At 35.0% G+C, this 13,355-nt stretch overlaps 2 protein-coding genes across 9 annotated transcripts in view; both read left to right on the top strand.

Moving 5' to 3' along the window:
- Positions 1–2,208, top strand: part of LOC132143515 (microtubule-associated tumor suppressor 1 homolog) — a 40,247-nt gene extending 38,039 nt beyond the window's left edge. The window contains exons 14-15 of the mRNA XM_059553789.1: positions 1,004–1,101; positions 1,244–2,208. Coding sequence (XP_059409772.1) covers positions 1,004–1,101; positions 1,244–1,451 — 306 coding nt within the window. The 3' untranslated portion in view covers positions 1,452–2,208. The remainder of the gene's footprint in view (positions 1–1,003; positions 1,102–1,243) is intronic.
- Positions 2,209–4,598: 2,390 nt separating this feature from the next.
- The window catches only part of LOC132143516 (pericentriolar material 1 protein-like), a 38,517-nt gene continuing 29,760 nt past the window's right edge, over positions 4,599–13,355 (top strand). For 7 of the 8 annotated variants that reach the window (XM_059553790.1, XM_059553794.1, XM_059553796.1 and 4 more), the window contains exons 1-4: positions 4,599–4,744; positions 8,971–9,088; positions 9,737–9,982; positions 10,250–10,549. In XM_059553790.1, the coding sequence (XP_059409773.1) occupies positions 8,984–9,088; positions 9,737–9,982; positions 10,250–10,549 (651 nt within the window). In that variant the 5' untranslated portion in view covers positions 4,599–4,744; positions 8,971–8,983. Of the gene's footprint in view, positions 4,745–5,324; positions 5,628–8,970; positions 9,089–9,736; positions 9,983–10,249; positions 10,550–13,355 lie in introns of those variants that run through there. The other variant, XM_059553791.1, reaches the window with a different exon arrangement.

A 13,355-nucleotide genomic window follows, 5' to 3' on the forward strand; every position in this document is an offset into this window, starting at 1 on the left:
AATTTTGTTTAATTAGAATTTCTTGAAGATACTTTGAAGAATGGTTTTGTCCATAATGGAAGTCATTTGAGTCCAAAATGATACTGGACCCTACACCGATAAAAATTATTTTGTGGTGAAGTAAATACTACGGAAAACAGATACAATTTCTACATGAAAAAGTTAGTTCAGGCAATAAAAAATAAAAAAAAATTAAAAAATTATTAAAATTATGTAAAACCTAAAAAAAACTTTTCTGATACTGGTGTTCTCATCATAAACTGGGACGTAAATAATAATAACAAGGTTGATTTGTTTTTTTTTAAAATTAATATTTATTTATTTGCTGTTTTCCAGCTGTAGTCACTCTGTTTTATCATTGCTTTTGTTGTTAGGTTTAATAACATTAATTTTTTACTCAAAATTACACATTCATAATCCAAAATCGATCAACAGAATGTATTGAAATCTTTGTGTTCGGATGAATGCTACATTATTAATTAAGTAGATATGGTGTCTACATGATATGAATTGCATTATTTACTTGTATGTTTCTGAGTTTAATTTAGTGCTATACTGAGTAAAAGAGCCTTGACATTTTTAAATTTGCTTAAGCAATTTGACTTAATTCTATATGTGAAATCAAATTTAATTATGTAGTATTTAATTGATTCCTTTATGAACGTTAAGTTCAATAGTATGTAGATTTTATTCGACAATAACAGGTAAATTGTACAGACAGCAAGAGTAAAACTGACTTAAAAAAGATTTTATCATGTAAATCTAACAAGTTTTATTTTTCAGTGTACTGACTGTATGCGCATAAACAATGATAAATATAAAATATCTCTTGTGTTCTGCAGAATAAAAAAAAATATTATATATATATATATATATATATATATTTTTTTTTTTTTTTTTGTAATTTCCCACATTTATTTGTAACTTAACATTGGGTTTACTATTGGTGTAGCGTGTTTTTGATGAATAAATAATACATTCATGTTTTTAACATTGTTTACAGATTGATGATAATATGAAACTGGAAGAGTGTTTAAAGAAGGTCCAGCAGGAGAACGAGGACTACAAGGCTAGGATGGACAAACATGCTGCACTTTCAAAGTAAGTAGAATTTTTGAAGGCACAACAAATCAACTCTTTTGTGTATTTCTTGGATCCAGCATAGCATTTTCATTATAACATCAATGCATTAAATTTTCAAAGTGGAGATATTCATTTTTTTATTTTTCTTGTTTGACTGTAGGCAGCTCTCCTCTGAGCAGGCCATGCTTCAACAGACCCTACAGAAAGAGTCAAAGGTCAACAAACGGCTATCTATGGAGAACGAGGAGTTGCTGTGGAAACTACACAACGGGGACCTTTGCAGCCCTCGACGCCTCTCACCCTCCTCTCCTTTCCACTCGCCCCGAAACTCTGCCTCCTTCTCCACAACCCCGATATCACCCAGATAACCTCTGACTTCTGGACATGCTTGCTCAGAGGCAACTATGGACCTTTTGGCCATTTTATTCCTATAATAGGACTTGTACAGTTTGTAAAGCCTTGTAAAATTGATAAATGTTCCCTTTCCAGTTAAGACAATGATGCACGGTTGCACTTCTAGATCAAGGAATTGCCTTGTTCAGTTACACGCTTGTTTGTTCTTTAATGTCTGTCTCTCCCTCCTTTAATCTCTTTCACAAACATACACAAAAATAACTCTGAGGAGGGAACATACCTCAGGGATTGTACATAAAGCGTCTCTTCCTTGGACTGCCATTTTTCTTTTAATTGTGCTCTTTTATCCTTTTTTTATTTTATTAAAATGGTTTGTGCATAGTAAGTCAAAGTGTAAAGCTGTCGTTTTCTTTCTATGCTGACAAGAACACTATATGATATTTGCAAAAATGATGGAAAACAGAAGTCCTCTGTTTGCTTGGATTGACATTTTACAGCATGAATGCAGAAAGGAAAAAAAAGACATTTCGAGAAAGAAGCTTAAATCTCAACCACCCCTCTGAACTGGAGTGCATATACTGTAGATCCAGAGCTCTATTCCTGATATTGTGGAATGTATTTACTTCTCTCCCAAACTGTGTCCAGTGGCCCACACACCCAGAACGCTTAAGGTGTGACTGTGTCCCTAACTCAACCACAGTGCCCTTCTTTGCTTTATTTTATTTTTATTTTTTTTATTAATGCATTAAATTTCTGGATGTTTATCTATTATATTTTGTATTGTTTATTGTAATGCAAACAGCACACAGGGTTTATTTATTTATTTTTATTTAGTTTAGAAATTATTTGAATAAAGAACACGTTAGTGGAAATAAGAACATAATGGTGGTTTTGTACTTTATACAATAAGTCTTATAATTATTCTTTATTCCACCACCTTTAAAAAAAAAAAAAATTAATAGAATGTGTTTTTATACTGGTAGGAATTGAAATTAAGTTGACATTTTCAGTCTGATGGAAGGGATAGCCTGCCCAAAAATGAAAAACGTTTCCCATTGACCTCTATTGTATTTTTTTGTACTGCAGTAAGTCAGTGAGAACCAAAGCAACAATTTTCAAAAATATCTTCTTTTGTGTTCTAGAGAAGAAAGTAAGTCATGCAGGTTTGAAACGGCATGAGGCAGAGCAGCAGAGTAAAAGATGACAATTTTATTATAATTTTTTTGGAAGTGGACTATCACTTCAACCTATTGTGCCACCTTGTGGTTAAAGCTAAAACGTTTCAGTGTAAATGGAACGAGAGAGACATCTAGTGGACATAATTGGAAATGCGAAGTGATTGGAGGAGTGGAATACTACTGACAAGTTACAGTACGGTTACGAACAAAATATATTTTATATTTTTATATAATATGTAGTCTTTGTAAATTCTAATATTAGCCCAAGTTTTCTTGCGTGTAAGGGTTGCTCATTTTATTTAGCTATTTTTATGTTTTTGTATTTCCACATTTTTTTAATATAAAAAATGGGGAAAAAGGAAAGCAAAATAAACTGTATTAAGTATTAATAGTTATTTGGAGTTTCTTTGGGTTAAGCAAAATTATTAAAGACTTTTTTTTTAATAAAATGTATTAAAAAGTAAACGATATCAGGTAGAAGTTATATTTTCAACTTTAAAGCATAGCTGATAAGACATCTACATTTAGAGACCATGTTGACATACTTTGTTCCAGGAAACCCTGCAGAAAATCTAATAACATTGTAACTTTTACACTAGAGTTTAAGTATTTCTTACGGTGTGTGTAAAGAGCCTGAGGGCAGGAATGATATTATACAGGGCATGTGTTTGCATGTGTCAATATCTCAAAGGAATGATCATAACTCACAGTATTTGCTTATTGAATTGCACTGAGAAAATGCTCACTGCATGATATCAACAGTCTGCTATTGATCAATAATATATCATGCTTCATATTCAGTAGTTGTGCAAACAGCACCAAGCTCAGCTATTTCAGTAGAAATATGTCTAACAGTAAAAATACATAAACGCATCTTTTCAAAAAGGATATCATTCCTTGATGAACACTCGTGCAGGTATGTTTAAAATGGGTAGGCAAATGAAAGCATAAATGTCAGTGAAAAATAAGCCTAAGAACATTGTAACACTTTATTTTACAGTATCCTTTTTACAAGTTATATGTACTTGCTATAGCACTAACAGTAAATTATGCATAATTACATGAAACTAATCCTAAACCAAAACCATAATAGTATGTGTTGTTAACTGATATTTCTCAGTACTTATTTAATGAATTACCTTAAAGTAAAGTATCTAATGACCTTAAAACAAAGCGTCACCAAACACTTACTTTATTGTTTCCCATTATATTGCATTTATGCGTTTCTGAATGTATGCTTATCCTCATGCTATACTAACAAGTAGTCTGTTTGAACCAGCATGTTTCATCATTCTCCAAGTGACATAGTGCTACAAAACAACAGCTCCAAACGTTTTGTCTTTTTTTCATAAATTTATGGTCAAATATATAGATTCATCAGCATAACCTACCAAGAGTGCTTATGATAAAGAGCACAACGAAAAATTATTAAGATAAAAAATCTCCCAGGCCCTGTAAATTTATGTGACATGAAGAGAAAGTCTTTATATGTCTTATCCTATGTAAAAACAAGCTGGACATGCATTTTTCAAAGTATAAACTATTGTTATTATAGCCTACTAGGGGGTTTTGTCCTTGGAAATATTTCCCACGTTAACAATTTGGTTAGGCCTATGTGTACATGTTTCATTACATAATATCACGTTATTTTGAAATATAATCCATTAAACAGAAATATTTCGTTTTTCATTTATTTGAAGTATTTAAACTCATCACCATTCCATCACTCACATTTCTCCGCATCTGTACTTTTAAGAGATTGCGCATAACTTCTCCAACTGTTCCAAACGCATCCGAGAAGTAAAATAGTGCCACACTTTTGAGGCCTGCGTTTGTTAGCTAGCTTAACCCATTTAATGATATCAATCTTAAAAGATAAACATACAACTTTTAATGTCAAAATATAGAACAAATAAAAAGGAAATCAACAATAAATGTCTGTTCAATGAAAACGAGAGTGGTATCCTTTCGCCTGTTTGTTTGGATATGGGCTAAAGATGGCCGCGACTGGAGAGGCGGTCACTCCGAGTGGATGGCACATTACGCATTGACACTTTATCTGGGATTTTAATAAACTACATATGATAATTATTTTCATGTTGCAGTAATAGGTTGCCTCAGCGTTCAAGGTATGTTTCCCGATTACTGAGTAAAACAACCTGCTAGCTGTGCTCTTTCAGTTGTTTTTCTCTCAACTTCTGTTAACGTTAGCTTGCTAACGTTAGCTCACTCACTAAAGACATTCAAAGTTATTTCAAGAAATATCAGCATATTTCGTATCTCGGAGTGAAATACGACTCAAATGTGAACGTTTTGCTCTCGTTTTATTACTATGGAAAACATTTTAAATTGGACAATTTGATCTGGGACGCTTGAAGGTGGACCAAGTGGATCGCATTATGTGAGAGAATGATGCACCGGTCAGATGCCTATGTGTCAGGTTGACAAGTTTAAGAACACCAAGCTCTATGTCAATATAAAATAACACACTATTGAGCTGATGTGTGATTTAGCTTCTAATCTCCCTATCTTCATTATAAAAATATTAATCAGACTTGAGATATTTGGTTTTGTTGTTGTGACTCATATTGTGTTTATATCTCCAAGCCGCGAGGTTTCGCGGGAACTAACCTTACCTTACAGTTCCAAGGCTCGTGCCAGAGGTTTCTATGGTGACCGATCAAAAAGCTTTCACGCGCCTGTTAAAGTCTCTGTCAGTTATTATGCACAATGATTTTATGCCTGTAATGATTTTTATGTCTGTCTTTAAAACAACAATAATATCGTAAACTAACGTTACTCTAAACGTATTCAGCACAGTTTCACCTGCACAGGTGAAAGCACCTGTAAGAGAGACGCGAGTGTTGACAGTTCGCCTGGAAACTGAGCGGGTTGACCGGGTTAACCGTTTTAACGGAATCTTCTCTCACAAACGAGCAGATTATAAGACCACAAACAGACCTCAGTGCACAGTTCTCGGAGAACAAAGAGCACAGACATCGTTTTTGAAAAGTAAGTTACGTTTAGGTAACAGTCTAACGCCATTTTGAACATTAAAAGTAGTAATGTGTTTATATTATATGTAAGTTATACGTAATGTTATATGACGTTAACTGTTAAGTTACATATAAGTTACTATGGTCGTGTCATTGTTGTACTTTTGGAAAACCATGTAAAGTTAAGGTTAAGTGGATTCAATACAATACTGAATACTTAAGTTATGTCAAAACATTTTATTTTATGATACCGATATTAGGGAGTAAAAAAGGCAGATATTCTTTGTTTGTATATTATATTATAGTACATTACCAGTCAGAAGTTTGGACACTATATATTTATAAACACATTTTTTGCAGTGATCACTCAAATGTGGTGTTCACACCCTTATAATCACGTGACAAAGATATGTAATGAAGGTTGGGCATTATACAAACTTTGTTATCCAAAATGAGTCTGACATCAGTGCACTGAACAATAAATTTGACATTTATTCAACTTTTTTTCAATTCAATTGACATATCGGTAAGCCCTGCTCCCTGGAAAATGTTACATTGCGACCATGCTTTTTAAATGTGTTTGAGCCCATATATCCTACATTTACGCTGTGCCAGTTGGTCACGAATTTTCACAAATTAAATAATAGGCTATTGAGCCATTGTTTCTTTTCCTAAATTCTCACCGTCTAACCCTCTACTTTCGCAGGTTACTTTATTTTCATTCACTTTTTATCAATGTTTTCACGTGTCTTACTGTGGTAAAGATGCAGGAAGGATTTCACAAATGAAAGATTTCATGGCCATGAATTAAGAATTTGTTTGATTTATTAATTTGTTCCCTCATTGTAGTTAAATCATAGGTTAAGGAACAAAATCAATTAATACTTCGTGTTGTTTCTATTTTGATGTATTTTTAAAGTTTAAATCACATTAGAAGCTTAATTTGTACATTATGAACGTATGAATGTACACTGTCACTCACAGCTGCTTGCACGTGTTTTGCCCAGCGGAGCGGCCGATGTGCTTGCGGCAACCACATGTGACGACCCCGGGCTTGACTATTCTTTGTCCACAGTGAAAGCCGATCCGGCGATCCACAGCACAAAGTTGATATCTTTCCTCAGCGACCAGCACGGATCAGCTCTAGGCATGACTTTTGGAAGGCCAAACAAAGTAGTTTTGATTTCACAATGAAACACACAGCATTTCCACAACATGGCACACCGAGAATAAACGTCACACCTTTCTTCTTTGCTTGATTATTTGGGCGGTGATATGCAAATCTTCCCACACAGTGACGTTGACGTGGGGATGTGTTAGAACAAGGCGTTTTAGGAGGGCATGGACAAGTCTTAACTTTTCTAAAGAATATCTTTGGATTTGAGACTTAAGTCCTTGCAACTTTACAGATCTTCTTTATGCACCAAGAGACTGTAACACTCCAAAGAGAAAGGAAAAATTTAAATCGCATCATATGACCTCTTTAAAGCGATTCATCCAGGTTGCCAGTAGCAAACAAGGGAGCGCACTCTGCTGAAAAAAAAACTATGTAATTACACCATTTACAGGCATTTTATCTGTGTTTTATATACTGTAAAAAATATCGGTGGCATATTCCCTGATACCAATATATCTGCAGCAGACATATATCGGCTGATTAAAATCTGCAGAATGATATATCGGTTGGGGTTAGGGATGTTCATTTTAACCAGTTAACCATTAACCCACCATTCAGAATTTTGACGATTAATACAATCAGTTAAATGGTTTAAAAAGTCATTTATTTATTTATTTATTTTCAGTAATTTATCAAAATATTTAAAAAGGTTTGTTGCATGGTTAAAATATGCTACACACACACACACACACACACACACACACACACACACACACATATATATATATATATATATATATATATATATATATATGTATATGTATATATGTATATATATACATAGTTTTTTAGAGAGAAAAAAGCCAAACATAAGTATATACGTATAAGTCATGTATAATAAGTTGGCCTAATGCCAAATGTTTACAAACATTATAATAAACTGTAAACATAGCTAGGCTATTTTAGTTCACCTCACTCCACAACAAATCCTTTCAATTAACAGTTTTTAGAAAATAACAAGAATTAAAAATAGGCCTTTCAGAAGTTTTAGCAATATAAAGGACAAGCCAAAACGAATTAATCTAGGCTAAAACGAATCTGAAACCAACGTTGGGTCTCTCATTCGACACAAAATGAAATCTTTCCTTATTCACGATGTATTTTAATGTCAAATTATTATTTAGGCTATTATGTAGCCTACTTCACTCGCGTTCCAATTTCCACTTAAAACAAAATGTTTTGCATAACATCACGGCGGTATTATGGTGATAACACTTAAAGGCACAGATTTTACTACATATTTAAACTAAGCAGTGTGTTTTTTTTTTATTTTTTTTCAAATGTTTGACTGACTGTATTTTATTATGTTAATGAACAGACTGCATTGTCAAGGTAGCAAAGCATAACTGTGTGTGCGCATGCGGTGCCAGCGCAATCACTTGAATTTTTTTCTTTAACAGTGGAAGCAACTTCTCCTTTTAGTCATAAACAGTGGAAGCAACTACTCCTTTTAGTCATAAAGATAATCGGAATTGTAAACTGTTTGCTTTTATTTGTGTACATTCACAATAAAATCAAATCGTTGTGCGTAACATAAGCCTAAAGAAAAATAGGATGCCGCTGTCTGCTGTCTGGTTTCCTTTTGCGCAGCACAAAAATGAACTGAAACTGTGTTTTTCATTCATTTTCTTAATTTATTATTTAAGTAAAAATATTGCACAGACCTAATTATTCATAATATGTATGTGTATAGCCTAGCTTTATTATGTTTTTCTCCACTTGCAGAAGTGCTGCCAGGTGCGTGATGTGATATGATGACCATGTGAATCCTCATGTTCTGTTGTTTTCTGCTTTTTGGCATGTAAAATTAATCTCTGAGGGAAACAAATGTTAATATTTTTATTGGGTCACAGACACTTATCCTTTCTGATTAAATTAAATTCTAATTTAAAATAATATTATTGGTTAACAGTTAATAATCAGTTAACGAGCGTTGGTTGTTGGTTAGGAAAAATAACTGAAATGAACATCCCTAGTTGGGGCTGTAGTTAGCATGCTCCATGTGGCATGTTATATTTTGCTTGGCAGCTGGTCAAACAAACCTCGGCCCCTCAAATGAAACTGTCACATCAAGAAGCTGTGTGGCTGCACCGTGTATGAATTTTCAGAAAAAAAAAATTTTGGGGTTATGCATTTATTTAGGTGAGGTTTGTGTAAGTGTTCATTTGGTGGTTTTCTGCAGGTTCCGATTGTTCATGATGGCGACGGGCGGCACACCATTTGAAGAAGGCACAGATGAGCAGGAGCTGCACAACTGGAGCATCACCAATGGAAGCTTAGATGACAGACTCAACAATATGGTATGATTAAGTGGCACTGATACTTCTGCATAACAGAATCATAAGAGTGTGGCAAGGATGAAGTATGTTTGTAGGCCAACCTGGAATTAGCATCACTCTGGTTCCCTCTACAAAAAGTCAATAGGTTACTCTGTTTACTTTCTGGAGTATTGCAGAAAAAAGCTCTGTGACCTTTTAAAGTCATGAGTCTTAGGTATTAACACAGCTTTTATACATTTTAAACCCTAAACACTTAGCTGACATAGACACTTTTTATTATGGATGGACGCTTTTTATTTAACTTGTTTTGGACTGATGCACTGCAACACCCGCTTAGTGCCATTAAACAGCTTGAAAGATCAAAGACAATTTTTTTAGATACCTCCGACTAGATTTGTCTGAAAGAAGAAAGTAATATACACCTAGGATGCCTTGAGGGTGAGTAATTTATGGGCTAATTTTCATTTTTTGGGTGAACTAACCCTTTAAAGACTGTATGATGGAACCAGAAGGGAATTGTTTCTGGGTTTTATGACTCTTTTCTCTATATTTTAGGCTTGTGAGCTGATGTTCATTTAATGCTCAGTTGCATTAAACAGTAAAGCTTTAGCAAAACCTCATTAAACTGTGCTATCATAGTTTGCTAATGTTGATACGCTATTCTCTCAGGATTGGGGAGTGCAGCAGAAGAAGGCAAACCGCTCCTCTGAGAAGAACAGGAAGAAGTTCTCTGCTGTGTCAGAGGGCCGGCTAACCAATGACATTTCTCCAGAGTCCACTCCTGGAGCAGGACGACGGAGGGCACGCACGCCCCATTCCTTCCCTTATGTGAAGTACAGCACTCAAATGTCTGTGCCTGACCAGGCTGAGCTCGACAGACTCCGGCAGGTCATAAACTTCACAGATCTAGATGAGGTGAGTGGGACTTTACAACCAGGATCAGGTTTGTAGCACACTTTCCTGACTCATTGATTCTGGCTGAAGTTCTGGGCTTCCTACTGTTTCAAGACAGGAAGATCATGGATTTGAACTAGTTCTGAACCAAATCCCCAGAAGCAAACACTTAAACTCAAATACTCACTATCAAATAGATAACTGTCAAATTCAGGTCAGCTTTGAAAGGAAATGCAAATGTCAGTAACATCATTTGGTAAACCAAAATATCTCCTTTCACCCCTACAGAGAAGTATTGGCAGTGACTCTCAAGGTCGAGTCACTGCAGCCAATAATCAGAGACAGCTGTCAACTGAGTCCAAGAAACCATTCAACTTCCTGCCAATTCACCTCAACACTAATAAAAGCAAAGAGCCCACTGCATCCACTTCTTCTACACCTGGGGGCAAGGAACCCAAGAAACAGAGTCCTGGGAAAGAACTGTTTGCCCCAGTGCCAGCAGTTGTTAAAGAGCCTTTTAGTCTAGACAGAGCCCAGCAGTTTGGATTGGAGGATGAAAAAGCAGAGCTTAGCATTGACAGCAGTCAGGTAATTTAAAGTTAAATGTCTTTATAATGTCTTAATATTGTCTCTACAGGGCTCCAGACTGCGACCAAAAACCAAATTTTCTGGCGCGACCACCGCGTTGCCCAACTCATAAGCTCTGCCATTTCTGTTGCATTTGAGAAATATCAAATGGCAAACTGTGATCGCAACGCAAACAGATTTGTCCGAGCTTAAAACAGCTTTACTCTGGAGCCAAATTTGATTTCGGAACACTGTTACTGAACAGATGCAACAGTGCTGCGAGATCCATTGAGAAGAGTTTAAATTCAGCATACAATGATATAGTTACTGCGAGATATAGTTAAAATCATTCAAACGCTGCACAGAAATCTCTGTTATAAACAGCTCTGACATATGTCAGGAAACCAGAAGCGTAACGCTAACTGTAACGATGGTGTTGGGGTAGAAATAGTCCAATGCATTATATCATTAATTTCAGTGTTTGTGCAACCTTTTGAGAGAGAAATTCAAGCACTTTTCGATAACTTTCAAGCATTTCACACAACTATTTCCAGCACTTTAAAGCTATAAGATGGTCCAGTTTGAATGTTATTTTTTTATGGGATGAACAAAATATACTTTGTGGAGAACAAAAACTCATGTAAAATTTTAATTTACAGTTGACAAACGTGTTCTTAACTAATAAAACGTGTAAAAAAAAATGCTTATCCCAGTTTAGCTATTTCCCCAGTTGGATAGTTTAAATTGTGTATTGCATGCAGTAAAGAAGTTGACAGAATATACTTTCTGTACTTGTTTTGCACTACTACTACGGTATACTGTCCTTGTCCAGAAAGGTAATAAAAACATCAAAGTAGTCCATGTGACATCAGAGGGTCAGTTAGAATTTGTTGAAGCATCGAAAATACATTTTGGTACGGGACAAGCAGGAATCCACCAAAGCTCTGTGCGATGAGTCAGTTAATATATATATGTGTGTGTATTGACATGATTGTTCAATTAATTAGCCAATTTCATTCATCATTATAAGTAGTAATAGGCTGAATTGCAAATAGGTAGCCTAATTCTAATAGACGCAATGACTATCCATCATTACATTTGTATATTTATATAGCGTACACAATAATATTCTTTTACACTGTAATCCTTTTGTATCTATGTAAATATTGCGCCATTGATGTCAGACTTTAGACCAGGTTTGAGTTGGTCTATGGCGCAGTCTATTTTCAGCTCCTTAAAATAGCAATGCACCTGAACACACCTCTTTTTTTAGACTAGCACGCCCATGGGCGCACAAATGGCCGCAAATGCATTTGCTAATTAAAACGACGTGGCGCTGGATGGGAAAATGCGAACGGCGCTGGACTGAAACTAGCAAACACACTTGCGCTGCATCTTGCGTCGCATTGCGCCGGGTGTATGATAGGGACCACAGTGCATTCAGGCTACCATTTTTTTTTTTACCTAACGTGTTCCCTGGGAATCAAACCCACAACATTGCACTGCTAACGCAATGCTCTACCACCTGAGCCACAGGAACATATGAGGAAATGTTAGTCTGGAGCCCTGTCTCTAGGTTTGTGCATGTGCATTTGTCATTAGGTGTGTTTACATGGACCATTGTATTCCAAATTATTATCCGTTTAATAATAATTTGAAAAATTTGATCAGAGATAAAACCAAAACTGGAAAGTTTTGCGCATGTGATGTATGATACACAAAACAAGCTGATGTTGTTGTTTTTGTTGTTGTTGAATGTAACAAATGAATGTTTTCAGTCTAAAATCCTCTTTCCACTCTTTCAACTTTTATTTTGAAGTCGCGATGAACAGTTAACATGTTTAGAAAGATAACAATGAATTCTCTTTTGTTGGCATACAGGTGCTGGTCATATAATTAGAATATCATCAAAAAGTTGATTTCACTAATTCTATTCAAAAAGTGAAACTTGTATATTATATTCATTCATTACACACAGACTGATATATTTCTTTTAATTTTGATGTTTATAACAGACAACTAAGGAAAGTCACAATTAAATTCATATAAATAAAGGGCATATTAAACCTGCAGTGCATATATTTGCTAACTGAATCGCAGCCTTTGTGAATTCACAACTGCATTATTCTTCATTGTATTTTCTAAATAATTGTAATATTTCATGCAGCCTTGAATGGTCTAATAGCCTAATGCTTTTCATGGATTCTTATCCATGGAATGCGCCACTTACGGTATTTTGCTGATTAATAGACACAGACAAAATGCAATTGATTATTTTATTATGATCAAGAACTCAAATTTATTAAAAGCAACCTGAACGCCCTACTTGTGACACATAAATGCTTTGTAAGGTATTTATGTAAACACTATGTACACTTTCGATGCACCATTAACAATCTAGATTCAATTTAAAAACTCTTTTTATTTATTTAACCTCTACAAGTCTCTTCTCCCTCATTAGTCTGAAACCATCAAGCTTCAAGTATTATTAATGTGAACTATTATTACACTGCCTATACAAAATAAGAAGGCTGTTTGTAAAATACTTTAGAATGATCTTCTTTGAAATATTAAAAGTTCATTAGAACATTCCCTCCTGTTGTTGCGGAGCAAAAACTGGAGCACAGATGTGTCAGTGTGCACTCAGAATTTAGGCCAGTTTAAAAATATGCCACTGTCCGTGTGAGAGCTCTACCTCGGTCTCTTTCTCTGCTCTTCTCTGTCTCTCTTTCCACCTCCTGTTATCTTTTCAATCTATTTCTCAGTCTTTTTGCCTTTCTATTAGATTGTTTTATTTCCTTTTCTGCTTGTGCACCTCTGTTCACTC

The sequence above is a fragment of the Carassius carassius genome, chromosome 7 (genome assembly GCF_963082965.1).
Source record: "Carassius carassius chromosome 7, fCarCar2.1, whole genome shotgun sequence".
Classification (NCBI taxonomy): Eukaryota; Metazoa; Chordata; class Actinopteri; order Cypriniformes; family Cyprinidae; genus Carassius; species Carassius carassius.